This window comes from Copadichromis virginalis, linkage group LG10, assembly GCF_057382275.1.
Source record: "Copadichromis virginalis isolate Kocher_CV1m ecotype Utaka linkage group LG10, C_Virginalis_male_GT1.1, whole genome shotgun sequence".
Classification (NCBI taxonomy): Eukaryota; Metazoa; Chordata; class Actinopteri; order Cichliformes; family Cichlidae; genus Copadichromis; species Copadichromis virginalis.
Genome location: NC_140627.1, coordinates 7,300,158 through 7,321,224, shown reverse-complemented (window position 1 = coordinate 7,321,224; position 21,067 = coordinate 7,300,158). Strand labels below are relative to the sequence as shown.

Genomic DNA, 21,067 nt, shown 5'->3' with positions numbered 1-21,067 from the left:
ACCTCCTAAGAAGCCATAGACCTGGCATCTTTTGCCTACCAGCTCGCCATTTGTTGTTGTTTACCAGTGAGGGGTGCTTTGAGGCTGAATGGGTCGGTTTGGTGCTTCTCCCCTTCAGGGTTAAGTATGATTTCGATCTTACTTGAATTAGCTGAGCACTTTTTCCTACGACAACCTGCTGCCCAGTGTTCCGTACTGCCACACATTCATTCACATTTGTGACAGTGGTCACATTTGTTTCCTGTATTGGATGATTGACACTGCTGGCACTGTCTAACGTTTGTGCTCCTAGGCTGTGATTGGTATTTCCGGTCAGGTGGTTCGGCCATTCTCATGTGCTGAGGCTTAATGGTCTGCTAGAGGCTGGCAATGTGAGTGGTGAGGTTCTGCAGAGCCTCACATATAGCCTTGTTGCCTTGATCAACTTTATCCATTAATGTGTCTCGTTTGACCACTCCACCTTGCTTGTTCTTACTGTCTGATGTGTGCATACTGCTTTCTTTCTCCACCTCTTGATCTTCCCCACTTACTGCTGCAACTTTGATCATCTTTGCTCTTGATGCAGCTGACAGTTTATTCTTTCTTTCCATTTCCGGACTGTATGCCGCTGTCATTTTTTCCAGAAGAACCTCATCTGTGATTTTAGGATTTTGCAGATATAGCTTCACATCAGCTCGGATGGTGTCATCATGGAGGCCAGTGAGTACTGTCTGGAGAAACTGATTTTGGATGAGCTCCGAACTGTACTTTAAACCAGACTTAACTCTCTCTGAAGCAAGAACAAGTTGTTGTCTCAAATCCAATGCTCGCATCAAAAACTGGATTGGAGTTTCTTTTGGCTCCTGTACAGCACGTGTGAGCGAGTGATACAACTCTGTGGCATCTTTCTCAATGTAATGAGTCCATAATATTTGCCTGAGAGCTTGCAAAGTCTACTCTACTCTCAAGGTAGCTTTTCAGTTTTGTTCCTGGGGTTATAGCTTGAATGATGGCTTCAACAATTTCTCCTTCATCATATCCCCTCTTCAATGCCCTCTGGATTTGTCTTTCCAAGCTAGTGTATGTTAATTTGTCCTTTTGGTTTGGTTCTCCAATTTGTCCCATTATTTTCAGATCCCGTCGGTACAGTGAGTGTACAAAAGGCCTTCAGATGAGAAACGGGGCATTACTTTTGCATCTCTTTTGCTTCACTTCATTAATTTTGTCATCTAATTCCAACAACAAAGACATTCCTTCATCTTCTCGTGCAGTAACATCCTCTCCCTCTAAGTACTGGAGAATACGCCGCCTCAGTTTACAAGGTAAGTCTTTTTCACTTTCATCCACGGCTAAACTGAGGGCAGCACAAATCTCATTCAAATCCGGTGCTAGCAGTGTAAGTAACTTTTCCTCTATCTCCTCAAGAAGTTGCTCCCAATCAGGAAACATCTGCTGTACTTTAGACATGACGAAAAACTTTTACCTTCACTACCTTTTCTCGGAGGGATGGCACTGCCATACGAGTTCAGGTGGGGGGTAGTGAGCAAGGCTAGTCTGTAGCTCGTCCTTCTTTGCGGTATAAACTCCAAACCGGGCGGAAACACCAAGATTATGTTGCACCCTCAGAGAGACATGACTCCATTCTCCTTTTTTGCAACTTTATTCTCCTCAGTTCAGGTTTGGAGTTTACAGGAAGCATAGCGTATCATCAGCAAAACATCGCTTCCTCACGTCTCAGACACTGTTTTTTTTCTGCGCTTACTGATGACATCACACGTCTGAACTCTGACCTCCTGGAGCCAGTAAACTACAAAAATTAACTAGAAATGTGTCCAAAAACAAAACACAATTAAATAAGAATAGTCTTTAAAGATTTTCCCAACAATACAGAAAAATGTACATTTTATAACTTCTTTTAGAGCGCAACACCTACTTACTTCTGAAAAGAAAGCCTAATTTCTGCTGTTCAATAGGCTACTGAACAAATGTAAACTTTTTAAAATTATGCAAAATGCAAAACGCTTAGCCGTGTCTCTAATAAAACCGCTGTAACTTCAGAGGTAATGTTCATATGTTGATTAATGGTTTTCTTTCGTTTTTGATGTACTGCAGAATATTTTTATAAAATCCCAGGCCAGGAAAATCACCTTCATGTTTTTCTGTGTTTTATCTTCAGCTACTTTGACACAAAGGCATCTGCTGTGATGCTTACACCTTTGAAAAAGTCTGGAAAGTGTCAGCTTCCTTTTTATAGATACAAAAATATGTAAATGTACTGATCTGAATTATAATATTTCTGACTGTCTAAGGCAAAATTTCCCAGATTTAAATCGAATCAAATCGTGGATCGAATCGATTCGGGACCTTGTGAATCGGAATCAAATCGATTCTAGAAATCAGTGACGATACCCAGCCCTACTGCAAAGTACCCAGGCGACAGCGTATGCATGAACGCTGAAGCTGTGCCGCTGCTGTGTTTGCTCACCTAGCCACTGTGACAAACCATCCTACTTTGGCAAAACATCCTACCGTAAGTAGTTTATGCACATTTCTGCAGTCACAGAGTAATTCCACCACAAATTTAAGTATGTATGACGGTTTGCCACTTAACTTTGCCCATCAGAGTATGCTTGTAGCTCATGTTCATAAAGCCAGGACGGTTTGCCACTTCATTTTACCCGTTAAAGTATGCTTTTAGGTAAAATTCACAAAGGTAGCATGGTTTGGCACTTAATTTTACCCGTCAGCGTATGTTTCTAGCTCTTATTAACAAAGGTAGGACGGTTTGCCACTTAATTTCGTGTTTTGCGCATGCGCAGAAAGAACGGGTAGGATGGTTTGCCAGTTTTGATGGATTCCCAGATCACCGGCAGCTGCACAGCGTGGTCTGACCGGCGAATATGGCTGTTTTTCGAGGCGATAAGCCGGGGAAGGGAGACCAACCAAAGGGAAAGCTAAGGGCCAGCTAAGGGGATACCAGGGGAATACCAGGGGAGAGGAAGCGCCCACGGAGGCTGCCGAAACAGGCTCTTGACGGACGCACATACATACAGCACTCTCAAGTAGTGATGTGTGAATCATGAATGAATCGTTCAATACTCGAGAATCACTTTACTGACTCGTAAACAAGCCCAACTGACTCATTCACTGACTCATCCCTGTTGCTGTTAGCAAACTAATTTCATTAGTAGAAATATATCTAGCTTATAATTAAAATTGTGTTTGGGGGGGGGGGAGCAACAGCCAGTTTCCTAACAGAAACATTTCTGCTCTGAACTGAAAGAAAAAACCCTGAGTAGAAAACTCACATCAAGACAATAGCTCCTCAGTTCACAGTGGCATCGCTCTGCTAACTTGCTAACAACACATTTGAGTTCACCCCCTCCCTTACTGTGTGAAATCGTTGAGTAAGCGAATCCGGTCATTAAGTGATGACGTGACGAATCCTACTTCCGGGCCTAAAGTAGTCTGCGTTTAATATGGCTTTTGTGTTGTTAACATGTTTAATGTTTTGTATTTTCTTCTATTTAATCTCAAAAAGCTCCTAAAAAAGTCAGTGATCACTGTTGACCTCCCTCGGCTTTTATTACTGCTAATCATTTATTTAAGCTCAGTTTTTAAAACTGTTGGGAGAAAACTCTGTAAAAAACCCAGGAGAAATAAAGACACAATGAGACAAAGTTACTTTCTTTGCTAAACGTGTACACGGGTGAGCTGCTGAGAACAACTCACACCCATGAACAGAGGCTTGGCATTTTTATAGGCACAAATCACAGAGACAGTGAGAACAGGATAAGAAAATAATAAACAGATAAAATAAACAACTCCATATGTGGCGCTAGTCTCGTCAGCAGAGAGCTGGGAGAAAGCTGTGAGAGATAAAACAATCTAAAACAATATGTCCCAAAACAATATGTCTTTGCTGGGAAAGTCTAAAAGGATAATTCTAAACTAATCTAACCATAGACAAAGGGCATCTTTGTACATTTAAAAGAAGGTAAAGAAACATAGAATCATTTTTCCTGTAACAAAAACCTTAGGATGTAACTACAGTCCAGCCCATGCAGCAGTATATGAATGACTAACCTCGTATTGTGGATGTAGGGTTGCCAATCGTCCCTTAAAATACGGAATCGTCCGGTATTTAGAAACAAAAGTACACGTCCCGTATTGAGCTAATAAGGGACGCACTTTGTCCCGTAATACAGTGAGAATCAAAAGTAGTCTATAACTTTTAATGGAATTAACACTTTGTTTGAAAACATAATTCTCAGCCCCTCTCCTGCTTTGTGACCAATGAGCTGACAGCACATTTATGACAATTCGAGTATAACAATTCAGATTACCGCTCATCTCATTGGTCGAGGAAAGGTCGCTTGCGGAGAAAATACCGGAAGACAACAGATGACCACAACAACAAGCAAGGCCAACAGGGAAACAAACGCCGACACTGCAGTGCAAGTCTCGGATGACAGTACACCAAATGCTGGGCAGACACTGTGCGATTTTTTCAGTCGCGTTATTCAGCTCCTGCTCAAACTGCACGATTGACTCGCAGGGGTTAGAAGTTGGTAGATCACGATGCAGGGTCTCACACTATACCGCCCGATGCTCTGATGCGACCTGAGTGCTCACACTGTGCCTCCATAAAATGAAGGTTATAACAGAAAATCTGTCGCTCGCTCTCTCTGTCTTTCACTCACACAGACACACCACCACCACCATCAACTTTGCTAAATTGCTAATGAAAAACACTGATCAGGCAGCTGTGATTGAGCAGCAATGTAAATCCAACTATTTTCACGGTTGTTGTGGTCATGATAATTTTGTGATGCCACATGGAAAAGGCTCGGATGAGCTTTCCAAAGTTCTACAAGTTGTGCCTCCATCGCTTGTGTCCAGATCACACGCTGCAGTGCCATGCTGCTCCGTCTTTTTCACCGACGTTTACGTGTTTGCGCGTGAGCAGTGTGAGCGCCTGTGGTGACACCCTCACGAGCGATTGATGATCGGGAGCTGGTCGTGAGGTGTTAATCACTTCTCGTTACCCCACGTATACTACACGACGCACGATGAAGGCCAAAATCGGTCCGATCACTCAAAAATCGGCTCAAAATGGGCCTAAAACCACACAGTGTAAGCCCAGCATTAGAGCAGCAATGTTTGTTCCCCTCAGAGAAAGGGAAGAATGGGAAAAGGAAAACACCTGGCTGGAAAAAGTTAATATGGGCATGTGCAGTGAATATCAGCGCTATGTGGCCAGAAGTGCGATAATATAACTTATTCTGTGTAATAAACAACTGCAAGGATAGATGATTACAACAAATTGATGACTAATACATAAAAATAATACATAGATGAATAATGATGATGAGTTATGATGCGTAATCATGGGAACAAGCGGGTTTTCAAACAGGAGCAGCTGATTAGCATTAGAAAAGCTGAAATAATACCTCAACTGAAGCCAATTGTACTAAATGCACTAAATGTGCACTGTTACAAGAATATTTTTCTTTCTATTGTTTTCTATTATTTTAAGTTAAGCAGGACAGAGTTCTTTTAAAGAAAGATTTACTTATATTCTCAAAAGTTAAGCATGACAGGCTTCTGTTTAAGAAAGAGACCTGTTTTATTGTGTTAATGTTGTCATTTTGAGTTAAAAATAAATGGCTAAATGATCATTTGTTTCACATGTGTTCATATCACAAAGAATAGAATATGCATCTACTTAAATCAACTTCAAGTCAAATGGTTAAAAAAATAATTTCACACACAAAAAAAGAGCTAGAAAATTCACCACACTGGGAAGGGTGAAGACAACTGGGTCGCCCGGCCCTGGCCACGAGGTGTCCCTTATTTATTTTTCAGGGAGTTGGCAACCCTATGTGGATGGATTATCTCAGTTGTTCTCCTGGCTGAAGTTTGGTCCTTTTACAGCATCCTGCCATGCGATTACATTTGTTCCTGACCACTCACGTTAACTTTTATCGAGTGGAAAAAAGTTAGCTTGTTTATATTATGCTAACATAGCTGTGTCGCTAGCAGTCACGTAGCACATCATACCAGCTAGCCAAACTTCAGTAACCCTACAAACGTCACTGCTGTTTAGTTTTCTGTCTTCATTTATGCTGGAAGTGATAACAGAGCTGTACATTGTAATTTGTTTCCAAAACCCCGCAGTCAGGACATGCTATATTGTATTTAGATAGAAGCTCGCTAGCTCGCTAGCTTCTATCTCACTAGCTTCTATCTCACTTGCTGTTTAGTTTTCTGTCTTCATTTATGTTGGAAATGATAACAGAGCTGTACGTTTTAATTTGTTTCCAAAACCCCGCAGTCAGGACATGCTATATTGGTCGTGTCCAAATTCATGGGCTGCATCCTCCTGAGGACCTGGCCTTCGCGGTCTACGTGCACCGGGACCTCAGAAGGTCGGGTAGGCCGGAAGTAAACGGCTGGGGAAATTGGACGGGCTAGCATACTGATTAGCGTCACCGCTGTCTCGGTGGAGTTTAATAAACTCGGCCGTCTGCTCCTTGCTATCTAAAATATAACAGGACACTGGCAGAAATTCTCGACCGTCTCACACTTCTGTTTAATCAGTTTTCTGTTTGACGTTTATTCAGCTGTGTGAAATACCCACCCGGGGGACTAATAAAGTTTTATTTTATCTAATCTAATCTAATAACCAAACCAATTTACTCGTGAACAAATAAAACACTGAAAAAAGCCCAACAATAACATGTTTAGGTTGTCTAAGTGACTTATATATTACATTTAACCTGTTGATGTTAAACTCAATTGTTACACCTGGTAGAGCAGAACACTGATCATTTACAGACAGTTTTTCAACTCTCAGTAATGCCATAGTGATCGTTTGATATATGGACCTGCGAGTTTAGGCCCAGACACGGCTAGTGACGTCAGACTTAACGACCGGATAACTTACTCACCCCCTCCTTTCCTGTGCTGAATCGTAGCATGAATGAATCACTCACTCACTCACCCCCTCCCTTGCTGTGCTGAATCGTAGCATGAACGACTCACTCACTGACTCACTCCCTTCCTGTGCTGAATCATAGCTTGAACGACTCACTTACTCACCCCCTCCCTTCCTGTGCTGAATCGTAGCATGAACGACTGAGTGCTATACTTCTTCTTTTGCTACTTGGTAGGCAACCAATGTTAAGGCGCATTACTGACCCCTGGCTCACAACTCAGTGGACATTTAGATGAGAAAATATATATTTGACACATTTGAAGAAAATACTAATAAAATAAAATAAAAATAAATAAAATAAATGTTCCTTTAGAAATCTTAATTTTTTTTTGCTCTTTTTTGCTCTATAAAATAGTTGTTTTTCTTTTTCAATCACTCATCTTAGCAGTAGTATATATATGAAAAGAGAAACAAATTAAGTTTGAGTGAAAATGGACATTTTTTGCACTCTCTGGACAACTGACTCAGTGACTCAAAAAACCTGATTCATTAAAAAGAATCGAATTTACCATCACTACTCTCAAGGCACTCACACACACAACACAAGTGGAGATCAAACGATCACTGGTGTCACATCTCACAGCTGTTTTATACGTGAGCCGGAGTGTCTTAAAGAAGTATCCACACGCCACAACCAAGGGGGGCCGTACCTGTACATATAGAATATGTAACGGTGTGGAGAGATAGTCTCGATATGCTAGAGAACCCGGGCTTCTGGAAAACCACCCTCTCCCTGCTCCGCTGATGGTAACAACAGTAGGCTATGGACAACTTTAAGTTTTTGATTTTAAATAGGCTATATACAATTCAATGGGAGCGACAGGATGGTTGGTTTCTTATCCTGTTCTACATTAGACATGCTAATTCGTGTATGATTTTTGTCATTTTGATATGTCATGTATTTAATAATAATGAGAAAATTCTATAAATTTCATAGAAAATCAGTTTTAATGTCTTTACAGTGTACACACGATCCCCCATTATTTCCCCAAAACAATAAAGAAATAACTAGATAGTATCTAAAACTAAACCAAAGAGTAAAATAGCAAAATGTGGATCATTAACATTAGGTCTCTCTCTTCTAAGTCCCTGTTAGTACATGAATTAATAATTGATCAACAAGTTGCCGTACTATGGTGGCTGGGAAGTGCAAATCGCAACAAAATAAAAAACCGCAACAAAATACAAAAACCCCACAACAAAATACAAAAACCCCACAACAAATTACAAAAAAACCGCAACAAAATACCAAAACCCCACAACAAAATACAAAAAGCCCACAACAAAATACAAAAACCCCACAACAAAATACAAAACCCCCACAACAAATTACAAAAACCCCACAACAAATTAAAAGTCCTTGACAGAAAGGGATTGTCTGAAATACTGGAAGTGACACAAGCGTGATGTCACGAGAGGGGGCGTGGTCAGGATTTTTGGTTGAGGTGCCACATTTCTGGGCCGAACAAAGCGCTAGCGAAAGAGCGAAAGTACACGGATAACACCAGCTATGGTTCGTACTTGCTGTGCGGTCGGTTGTAAAGTTAGATCGCACGACCGGCAAGGGAATAAGGTTGAAAAGGGTTTATCTTTTCATTCTTTCCCCACCTGGAAGCAACATGAGGCAGCTCATGTATCGGATGTTACCAAAAGAATGCGTCTAGTCTGGATAGCAGCTGTGAGATGAGCTGATATCCAGTTCTCTTCCATCTCCAAATATCTGTTGGTGTGCTCCAGACATTTTCATTCCCGTAAGTTATAGATATGTTCATATCAATCTTTATCCGGTCTTTAAGTCTGACGTCACTAGCCGTGTCTGGGCTCAAACTCAGCTGCACGTCCATAAATTACAGGATCACTGTGGCATCACTGAGAGTTGAAAAACTATCTAAAGTCTTTCATCTGTAATAAAATGATCAGCGTTCTGCTCTACCATGTGTAACAATTGAGTTTATCATCCAGGCATCCATGAAAACTGTTGGCAGAGGTATGAAAATGCGCAGGAAAATCTGACATGCATGGCAAACTTCATCAACAGCATTTAGGGAGGAATAAACACACATCAGCCTTCGGCCATTTTTGATGAACGCATACGCCCCCTAGAGCGCGCTAACTTTATTAACAGCCACACAAATGCAAATCACACATCAAACATAAATAAACCATTTGACTGTCTCCATAATTGAGAGCATTTTCTCTTCTTATTTCAACACCCCCACTTGCTCTCATATTATGATGCTCTTAAGTAAACAAAAAAAACAACAAACAAAAGGTTTCTTCCTCAGTACTGTATACATGTCCGTATACCACGTTAATGCCCAAACATAAACTTCTCAAACTTGAACAACTTAACTTTTGTTGCAGGCTTTGTCATTACATCTGCAACCATCTCTTCTGTTGAACAATAATCCTGCACTCACAGTTGACATCACAAAGTGGTACTTTATGTCAACATGTTTACATCTCTGTCTCGTCACAGGATTCTTCGCCAACGCAATTGCACCCTGATTATCTTCATGAACTTTTGGCGGTGCATATTTTTGTCCATCAATACCTTGTAACAGTTGCAATAGGTACAATTTCTTGTAGGGTCGCAGCTAAAGCCATGTACTCCGCTTCACAGGTAGATAATGCAACAGTAGGTTGTCTTTTGGTTTTCCATGAGATTAAAGGACCATCTACAGACAAGCTTATGCAATAACCAGTTGTACTCCGTCTGTCTGTTACATCAGCTACCCAATCAGCATCGCTGTATGCCCACAACCTCAGTTCTTTGTTGTCACATTTCCTGTAACACAGTTCTTTCTCGGTTGTCCCTTTCAGATACCTCAGTACATGTTTTACTGTAGTCCATTGGTCTTCAGTTGGCTCAGTAAAGTACTGTGAAAGTTTACTGACTATAAAACTCAAGTCTGGTCTTGTGCATGTAGCCAAATAGATCAGACTACCAACTGCCTCTCTGTACCTTTTGACATCACTCATCCTTTCTGCATCATCAGCATAGTTCAGTTTTTGCTCACAAGGTGTCTGTCTTTCTTTACAATCCTGCATGTTGAATCTTTCAAGTATTTTTTCCACATATTGTTTTTGTGATATTTTTACACAGTTATCACTCTGGTCAAAATCTATACCAATGAAATGTCTCAGTTTACCCAAATCCTTCATTTTGAATTTTGCTGCAAGCATTTTCTACACAACAGTTAGTTCACTTTCATCACTAGCAGCAATGATCAGGTCATCTACCCATACAATCAGAATCACCTTCTTATTTTCTGTCATTTTTGTGTAAACACAATGGTCAGCGGGGTTTTGCACGAAGTTGTTCTCACTCAGATATTCATGCAACAACTTGTTCCAATTCCGGCCTGATTGTTTTAGCCCATATAGCGACTTTTTCAACTTGCACACCAGTTTTTCATTTGTGTCGGATTTTACCTCATAACCCTCAGGTTGTTCCATGAATACCTCACAATCTATTGGTGCGTGAAGATAGGCAGCTTTAACATCCATCTGATGTAAAAGCATGTTTTCTTGTGCTGCCTTTTGCATCAACACTCTGATACTAGTCAGGTTAGCAGTAGGGGAAAATGTTTCTTCATAATCCACACCTATCCTCTGACTATATCCTTTAGCAACATAACGTGCCTTGTACCTCTCAGATCCATCAACATTGTTTTTGACTGCGTACACCCATCTACCCCCCACTATCTTCTTACCCTCAGGCACAGTGGTTAAGGTAAATGTGTCATTTTCTCTTAGTGATTGCATCTCTTCATCCATTGCACTGACCCATTTCTCTGAGTTAGATGAAGTTATTGCTTCCTTGAATGTTTGGGGAATGTTACACATTGCTCTGTAACAATAATCCATGTTTGTAAGTACTTGATCACAATCCTCCTTATCAGTAACATATTCACTTAAATACCCAGGCCTCTTTCTCACTCTGGAAGGATACCTTGCAGCCTCGCAGTCGAGTTCATTCTCCTGTGACTGGCTGCTCATCTCAGACATGCTTACTGGGATCTGTTCCTGAGTATCTGTGTGTTCTGTACTCACATCAGTCTGTTCTCTGGTCTTGGTGAACCTGTTTGGTGTCTCAAAGTCACCCTCATCATCTGGCACCTTGTCAGTCTGTGTTTGTCTCTCTACTCTTGTTTTAGTCTCAAACTTCACCAGTCTATGCTTCTGTACTTTCCCACTGTCTGGGTAGTAGACCATATAAGCTGGACTGTTCTTGTCATATCCAACAAAAATTCCTTTCTCACACCTTGAGTCTAGTTTTCTCTTGTTCTGCCTGTAGGCATAACACACTGACCCAAATGTCTGCATCCTGGAAAGGTTTGGCCTTCTTCCTGTCAGCATTAAATATGGTGTCTGTTCTGTGCGTCTGTTAAAACATCTATTCCTCACTACAGCTGCTGTTTGCACTGCGTAAGTCCACAACTCTTTAGGTAACTGTTTCTCTATTAACATACACCTGGCCATATCAAAAAGAGTGCGCCAATTGCGTTCTGCAGTACCATTTTGGTGTGGTGAGTATGGTCCTGAGGTCTCATGCCTGATTCCATTTTTGCTAAGGAGTGCCTGATACTCATTTCCCATAAACTCTGTTCCATTGTCAGACCTGATACATTTAACTTGCCCATACGGGGCTGTATCAGCCAAAAACTTCTGTGTTGCTTTTGCTGTGTCACTCTTATTTTTCAGAAAATACACAAACACTGCACTGGAATAGTCATCAGTGAATGATAGTGCAAATCTATATCCATCTCTGGACTCTGGGTCTACTGGACCAGCTAGATCTGTGTGTACCAGCTCTAAGGCGGTTTTGGCTCGTGCATCAGGGTCCCTGTTTCTAGTTTGAACAAACTTTCCCTGTGTGCACACTTCACAATGCAAGACAGATTTATCTGTTTTTCCTTTGATTGCCATACCATCAACAACACCCTGTAATCTCTGAATGTCATCATAATTACAGTGACCAAGAATTTCATGCCATGTTTGCATGTCATAGCAACCCTTACACTGGTCTTTACCTTCAGTGTTTACTGTTTGTAGGTAGTACAGTCTGTTGTACTCATGTATTGGGAAACTTGTACCGTCTTTGTGTTGCAGGGTGTCTTTTCCTTGCTTGAAGATCATAGTTGCTCCATTTGAGGTAGCTGCTTTCACAGAGAAGATGTCTTGTGGATACGATGGGATGTACAGTGCCTGTTTCAAGGTTGTTTTGTGGCACTGCCCCCTGCTGTCCATCAAGCAAAACTCTGCCTCCCCTCTTTGCTCTGCAACTCCAGTGCACTTAGTGTCGTCAGCCAACTCTACGTAGTGTGACTTGGGCTGGAAACTGTCGTTGAATGTCCTGAACTTTGTTACATCTGTAACAATATGCGAAGTTGCCCCTGTGTCCACCATCAGACCCTTTTTGTTGATGCCATGCTCTGACTGGAACGCTGCATCCTCGCTGCTTACCCGGAATGCGTAGTCTTTGCTACCCGACTCCTCGGAAACTTTCCGTGCATTGTCTTGCCGCCGTTTCCGTCTGCATGTTGAGTGGGTGGTGCTTTGTGGTGCTTTTACACTCGCTACACCACTGCTTGCGCTGACACGTCCTGGCTTTGTGTCCCTTTAATCCGCATCTGAAACACACTATGTCTGCGTTGCCGGCCCCACGGTCATTCAATTTTTCAAACGTGGGATTGTCGCTCGGTCGTACACGTGCTTTCATGATGTTGTCATCTGACGCTGCAGCGCGCACTTTCTCTGTGTCTTCAAAGCTTCGCAGTTTAGTTTTAAATTCAGCAAAAGTCACTTCAACTTCACTTTGTGTGACATGGATCGCAAACGGTTTGAACGATTCTGGCAGTCCCTTCAAAACCATTGCTACCAATAGCCCATCACTCAAAGTGCAAATTAGAGTGAGAACATGTGGAGGCTCTGGCTACGTTCACACTGCACGCGAAAGCGCATCAAATTCGACTTTTTTGACCGTATGCGACCCATATCCAATCATGGTATGACAGTGTAAAAACAGCACAAATCCGATATTTTCAAATCCGATCTGGGTCACTTTCGTATGTGGTACTTAATCCGATACATATCTGATGTTTTAGAAAGCAACTGCTGTTTGAATGGTCGTGTCGCATTAAATCCGTCTTTTATTTCACTGACACAAAACATATGCCAATTATCAGCGCTGGAGAAGACATTGAGAACACATGAGCGCTTCGTGTGCATCCCGTGCAGATGTTAGTGAAACTGTTGGGAAGACAACGTGAACATTTTATTTATACTGTATAATCTGCAGATTCTGACAGAAATCTGCAACTATCCTTTGAAGCACCGCTCCTCTCTAAAACAACAATAAGGATAATTATTAGGCCATATATAAATAACAAAATAACTTAAAGCAAAATTGGACAACGTAAAGTCTGAAACAAGTCTTTATATTAAGGGCCATCAGTCAAACAATACTGTTTGGTCTGGGTCTAAACAGAGCGCGTTGTGTGTGACGTCTTCTTTTGCGCATGCGGGCCACTTTGAGGGTTCACAAAGGACCGTATTTGCTGTCACATTTTATTTGTAGTGTGAACAAGCAGACACAAAATCAGATTTAAATTTTTAAAAAAAATCGGAATTGAGCATTAAGACCTCCAGTGTGAACGTAGCCATAGTGAGTTCAGTGCACTGATGTGACATTGTCCTGAAGGATTTAGTTATTCTCAATGGTTAAAGAAATTGCAATTATTTATTCATATTTATTATAAATAATCCTAATTATATATCTTGCTTCCATGTTTGTGTCCTGTGTCACAAAAAATAAATTTTTTACTATAATACATTGATTAATGACCTGCAGAATCTCCTTATCATATTACGTGTCCATAATTGTCACCTAAAGTCAAACTTTATGCTTTCTCCATCTTGAAAGTGATGACATCCTTGCATTACATACTTTAGGTTCATTTTCTGAAGGCAGGTTTCTGAAAGAGAACAGGCAGATTTGGAATATAACATGCAGCGTTCTATAGATGGATACATAAACGACCGGGCCTTTGCATCCGTGGCACCCAGACTCTGGAATAACCTCCCCGTTCATATTCGCACTGCCGAGTCTATCCAGTCTTTTAAATTACGTCTTAAAACGTATTTTTTTACTTTGGCTTTTGATTCTGTCTAGTTGGCTGTTTTAGCTTGTTGCGTTGTTACCTATTGTTTGTTGTCCTCTTTTATTGTTTGTTTTAACTGTCTCATGTTTTTATTGACTGTGAAGCACTATGGTCAACACTGTTGTTTTAATATGTGCTATATAAATAAATTTTGATTTGATTTGATTTGATAAAAAAATGAAAAATTACATGTATGTGCTAACTTTCTAAATACTTTGTTACATTTATGATAAAATGGATTTGAAAGTAGATAAAACACATTTATGTCGGCCTTGGCTCAGTAGAGTCCTTGTCTTTAAATTAACTTTGTATGTTTCAGGTACTGCACTCTCAAAGACTGAATGAACCAGCATTGGGTTCATTGCTGGCTCACAACATTCCCTGTGAGCATCACAGGGGAATGTTGAAGCCGCCCACTGCACCTGTATGGCCGGAGTCGTGGAGACCTGCATCCATGTCACTGCTCTTCTGTTTAATGTAGAAGCAACAGTGCAGATCTGTGGCACAAGGACTGTTACAGATGAACCTGCATACTGGGTTTTTCTGGGTAATATGACCAAGATACAGCCAGAGGTTGGCCATAAGATAGACTTCTCCTCTTCAGCTGCCCAAAAACGGCTCTGGATGAAAACATAAACAGACCATCCGTATTGAAAGGTAAATGGAGCCATCCCCAAAAACAAAAAATCCCACCTGCTAATGTGGAGGAGTTGTCACTGCTATTGGAATCTTTGCTGGAGCACAGTAAAGCTGTGGGTTGTGGGAATGACCCATAATGTTTTATATAGGGATCTAGATTTATGCCTGAAGTGCACTGCCATGTAAATAATTTGCATTTACTGAATATGTACTGACTGAGTACCACTGTTCAAAAGTTGAATAAAGAAACAAACTAATTTTTGCTCTTTTTTTTATTAAAACCACCTTATAGAACATCACATCAGTTACATGTAGAATCCATGTCATTTATAGTTTATAAAGGACAAAATGTTTACACAAAATCATGACAGCATTTACACGATATCACCCACTACTAACGTTACTTTATTTACTATCAATTACTTCAATTTATCTTTTGAAAAATTACCGCTATTTATACAGCACAAGACTTAAGAATATTTGACAGGAGCAGGTTTCATTTTTCCCTGGTTTTATTATCACACTGTTCACCAAAACGCAGCAAACCTTCACCATCTTATCCAGGAGGGTCACCTCTTCATGTGAGGACATGGAAGAAGTAATCTGATTGGCATGGTGGTATGTTTGAAGCAGGTCCCTTGTGTAGCACTGGAACCCAGTCACGATGTCATCCAGGCTGGTTTGCTGCAATAATGCCAAATAATTAGCAAGTCTATAAATAGAAGGTAGTTCTGCAAAATCACTCAGTAGGATGTTTTTTTCTAATTTGCTATGACCTCAGAGTGCATCGAAAATAAAACTAATAGGCTATAAAGAGTGATATGAACATATTCTCTTGCCGGTGTTGTGCCAAAAAGTGATTGTCTGCCAGAAACTGATTGCCGTCTGCGGGAGCGCGCGCAGCTGCTTAAAGCTGCAGCGCCCGGATTACTTGCGTTGCCAGCTACTTCCGTGCAACTGATATAAGGGGGGGGGGGGGCAAACAAACAAACACATTTATGCCTTTGTTATTAGGCAAAGGTATGCATTTAAGGAACTTCAACGTTTCTTGTAACTGAATTATGACGCTTTTCAGAACGTTGCTTTCGGTGTGTAGCGCAGTCACGAATGACTACACGCATCACGATGGAATAATTAATGCCTACAGGTTTAGTATGTCTACTGTCGTTGTTCATATTTGTTATAAGACTGTCGAATAGTAGTTAAAACAATAAAGACCTATTGTGCCAGTATCACCATGACTCTTTCTTGTTTGTTAAGAATAACGACTGAGAGCATGGCATTTTAGCGCTACCAAAAAGTGATTGTGGCCTATAACTCGTCACTGAAACAATATTTCTGCTTCAAACTTGGCGGATGTCATTCAGAAGGGTCATATGTCAAATATTACATCTCAAACAGTCCCTTAGAACTGCTGGATAACCTGTAAAGGAACATTAACATTGATAATATGCCATTTTCAGCCTGCCAAAAAGTGATTGTGGACTATATCTTGTCACTGAAACAATATTTCTGCATCAAACTTGCTGGGTATCATCCAAAAGGGTTATATGTGACATCTATAGCCCATTGTGTAAGCCAGTTCTTGTCATTTAGTTAATATGACATGTATTTCTTGTCTGTGTGTTTCTTGTTGTCAAGCCTCCCTTGTTGGTTCGTGTCATGTCTGTAATTTGTTATACTTGCTGTTTTACTTTGACAGTCCTGTGCTTCTTTCTTCTTAGTGCTTAATTTTACTCTTCTACTGTGATGTCATAATTTTCATTTCATTAAGCTGTTTCCCTATATGTTTCCAATGTCCATGATCACCTCCTGTCTGTATCTCAGACCTTTTTCTTCCTTTGTTTTGCTGTCAAGTCATCTGTGTATTTTACCTTCACGTCTCATCACAATACTCATTGTAGTCATCATAGATAAGATAACATAAGATAAGATAGGATAAGACTTTATTGATCACACAATGGTGAAATTTTTGTGTTACCTCAGATCAAGTAGGTAGGTATCAGAAGGAAAATACAAAAATAACAATAAATACAAACAAATATAAAATACACTTTATACAACGGTAGCATACAAAGTATGTGCTTATGGATGTGCTTGTGGAAATATCCAAGACATAAACTATATAGCTTAACATATTCTACCATTACTGTTCCTGTGAAGTAATAGATATCTATACGTATAGACATGTACATGAACACACACGTAGACAATAAATATACACATATATACATACATATATACCTGCACACCTCCATAAACAGAGAAGGTGCATTTTGCATTAATTTTGATCATATGATGACCACAAAGTCCAGTGAATTATGACATCGTCATTGAGGAGTTATAGAGTTTAACTGCTGTTGGGATGAATGATCTGCGAAAGCACTCCTTCCTGCAGCAAGGATGTTTCAGGAAGGAGCTGTGATATATAAATTGGTTTATATTTAGCATAGTTTCATAACAGTTTTCATAATTATTTTCCAACTTTAGTTGTTTCTCCTGTTCCATCTTTGCTTGAGTTTTGTCATGTTTACCTGCCTTAATAAAATCACTTGCTTTTGGTTCTAGTCTCTGCTCTGTCTCTTCCAGTGTCTCCATTTGTGTCCTCTTTCTTGTTCAACACGAGCACTTACTATGATTTTCTAAAAATAAATATGATTCCAATTTTTGGAATAGCAAATCTTACTTCAAATAATGACTGCATTGTTATATATTTTATTCACAGTTTGCAGAGTGCATCTTAGAAGATGTCCCTTCTTAAATTTAAAAACAAAAAAAATTAAAAAAAATTAAAAACCCACCTGACAAAGAATATTGGCAGAAACTAGCAAACCTGCTGTGTGATTTACAAGGAAAATTGCAGTGTTAATAAGTAGAGTTTAAGAACTCTGCTTCAAGTATTGCAAGTCTGAGACAACAGATTGCAATATGTCTTCTTGAGAATACAGGTATCATTACAAATATAAATTAAATAGTAAACTACAAATTGTTTTATTGAACGTGTTTTTAACATTGTTCTTTTATTGCTATAATCTTATTATGTAGTCATGCAAACAGAGTTCATTATTATTAAAATTAAAGTAATTGCTTCTTGTTGTTGAAGATGACCTGACTGACCTATGTGTGAGAGATACACATATCGACGGGGCCGGGTTATGTTAAAAAGTATAAATGGTTATACTTTGTTCATTGGTTCAAAGGTACCCCACACTTCTTTTTTGGTTGCTTGTTTGTTCTGGTATATTTTTCATTTGAACTGTTATTCTGCCAGAGTACTCATATTAACCAGATGGCATTGAACGCCCCATTGGTGTGTTAGGAAAACTCTTTTGTACATATGTTCCTTGAAGGGGTTTTGGAGTGGTTCTTTTTCCACCGCAGCAAAGGGCTAGGAGTCGGAGAGGAGCTGCTGTATGTTTTTGTTATGATCGGATTGTGAAATAAAGCATATACAGTGAGAAAGCAACTCCAGGAGTCATCCCTGCCTTAAAGCTGCAACATATCATGGCGAGCCAGCCAGGAGGAAGGTTTGAAGAACTTCCCGCACGAGAGTGAAGCAGAAGCCTGGTTAGCGCCATTAGCGGCTAACGTTAGCGCTACCGCACGGCTGAAGAAAAACCTTTCTCCAAGCACCGGACCTGAAATCTGACGGACTAAAGACAAGCTTGTGAGTACCCACAATGGAGATAGAAGCCCGACGAGATAAGATCACCGCCACACTCTGCCAGCTAAGTCGTGATCAGCTCATAGAAGTGGGTTATAAGGTGAAAGGCTTTGCTACACCGCTAAATGAGCCTACAAAAGACACTTCCAGACGCCAACTGATGAAAGTTATAGAACATAAACTGGACGAGGTGGAAAACAGTTATACACCAGACGATGCTGTACAGTTTGTGAAAGAACTTTTATCGTTTTTGGGCGAATATAAAGCTAAAGACAATACGGCCGAGAGTGATTTTTCCCGCCCTTCAGACGCAAGAGACAAGTATGACGAGCTGCAGGAAGAAATTAGAGCGATAGGGCAGAAACTCAAGATGGCGGACGCTGCCCCGAACCTGCTGTCTTCTAAAGTACCAGAGGTGACAATTCGCAGGGAGTTTCGCACCTGTGGCCAAATAGGTGAGGGAGGGCAGCGCGATCGGCTGTCCTATACCAACCTGCTGCATCAGATGGAAAATGGACTCCGCAAAGGCCACAGTGAGTCAGAAGTTATTGAAGCAGTGATAAGAGCCATCAATCCAGGTCTCAAACTGCGTGATATGCTTGAAATAAAGACTGATTTGACACTCACACAGTTAAAGACAATATTAAAAGGACATTACCGAGAAGATGACACATCTGATTTGTACCAAAAACTGATAAATATTTCCCAAGATCCAAAAGAGTCAGCTCAAGACTTTTTATTCAGAGCCATTGAGCTTAAAGATCGCCTCCTGTACGCATCCAAGGACAAAGAAGCAGAACACTACAGTCGGGACCTGGTAAAAAGGAAGTTTTTGAGATCAGTGGGTACTGGGCTGCAAAATGACAACATAAAGTTCCAGATTAAAGCCCTTCTTGACAACCCAGATGTGACTGATGAAATGCTGATTGAGAAACTAAATGAAGCTGCCAATCTCGAGACAGAAAGACTGAACATGTGTATGAGTAAAGGGAAGATGCTTAGTGTTCAGATGAGATGTGGACAAAGTTAATGCCTTTACAGGAGAGTACAAATAGCATGGTAATTTGATAGATTGAATTGTGGACAAAAAAAAAAAAAGCTGAACTGATTATATCAGGAGTATACACAACTACAGTGCACGGTAGTTTGGGTAACTTAAAAAAAAAAAAAAAGGGTGTAATGTAACCTGGTACATAGTCCATGCCATTCTATTGTTCTCTATGGATTGTCGATTATAAGGTACATTTATGTCGGGACGACATTTCTCGAGTGGGGGAGAGTGTGAGAGATACACATATCGACGGGGCCGGGTTATGTTAAAAAGTATAAATGGTTATACTTTGTTCATTGGTTCAAAGGTACCCCACACTTCTTTTTTGGTTGCTTGTTTGTTCTGGTATATTTTTCATTTGAACTGTTATTCTGCCAGAGTACTCATATTAACCAGATGGCATTGAACGCCCCATTGGTGTGTTAGGAAAACTCTTTTGTACATATGTTCCTTGAAGGGGTTTTGGAGTGGTTCTTTTTCCACCGCAGCAAAGGGCTAGGAGTCGGAGAGGAGCTGCTGTATGTTTTTGTTATGATCGGATTGTGAAATAAAGCATATACAGTGAGAAAGCAACTCCAGGAGTCATCCCTGCCTTAAAGCTGCAACATATGCCACTATTGTGGGAACCACGATGGTGACACCGATTGGGTAAATGCTTATGTTTTACATGTCCATAGCCCATTCAGTCTAAAAAGATGATAAAAAAAATCATGAAACAAAAATATAATTTTAAAAATGTTACAAACTATGTGAATACATCATCTGAATTATTGTAGTTGTAATGAATGGTGGACTGCTTTATGATCTGCGTATTTTGCAAAATTGTTATTTAAATACTTCTTTGTATACCACTATTAACATAATACTTGTGTTTCCTTGTTTTGTCTAATTTAGATTGGATGTGACATTTGCTCACGGTGGTACCACAGGGCTGTGCAAAGAAGCCCCGCAAGAGCACAGAAAACAAATTTGTCTGTGAAGCATGCTGGTCAGACAGTTAGGTTCTCTGGCAATTTTTCTAAGGCTTTGAAATGTGTGTTTTGTATCGTTGTCTCCAATAATATTAATTCATTGTTTATTTATTGATTTATTCATTCATTCATTTATGTTTGTGTTGCTGTGTGTGCTTCTGTATTGTTAACAACATTAAAATTCAGCTTTGATTTGAATTAGTTTGTAGGATTATTCAATTATTTCCTGTTTCCTAACATGTTAGCATTATAGTTACTGTGGCAAAAGAATTAATATATATGTTGTTTCATGGTTTACTGGTGTTCAGCTTCCACTATACCCCCTGTTTCTGGTATATTTGTTAGTTTATTTAAATTGGTGGTTTCTTCTTTAGTTGGATGTTATTGTTATTGTTTTTTGTTTTTTGTTTAAATTAATAAGTGCTGTATTGGAATGACATTTTTTTACCTTTTGTTTTCTCTTTCCTATTACTTATTGTTCCTAATTTATTTATGTAGATCTCCTCCCAGCTGTTTCCATTTGGTGTTATATTTGGTTTTATATTTGAAATTTGACATTTTATGCGCTGTCCAATAAAGGCTTTATTTAAATCTTCA

At 40.0% G+C, this 21,067-nt stretch overlaps 1 protein-coding gene across 2 annotated transcripts; it reads left to right on the top strand.

Moving 5' to 3' along the window:
• Positions 1–17,911: 17,911 nt before the first annotated feature.
• LOC146699760 (uncharacterized) lies at positions 17,912–21,067 on the top strand. 2 transcript variants are annotated; one of them, XR_014922459.1, is made up of 2 exons: positions 17,912–20,147; positions 20,394–21,067. XR_014922459.1 is itself a non-coding variant. In XM_085469615.1 (2 exons), the coding sequence occupies exons 1-2, from the start codon at positions 18,465–18,467 to the stop codon at positions 20,402–20,404; spliced, it is 528 nt and encodes a 175-aa protein (XP_085325741.1). In that variant the 5' UTR covers positions 17,912–18,464; the 3' UTR covers positions 20,405–21,067. The 2 variants fall into 2 exon arrangements, 1 of the variants encoding a protein (XP_085325741.1); XM_085469615.1 differs by having other exon boundaries at positions 17,912–18,981.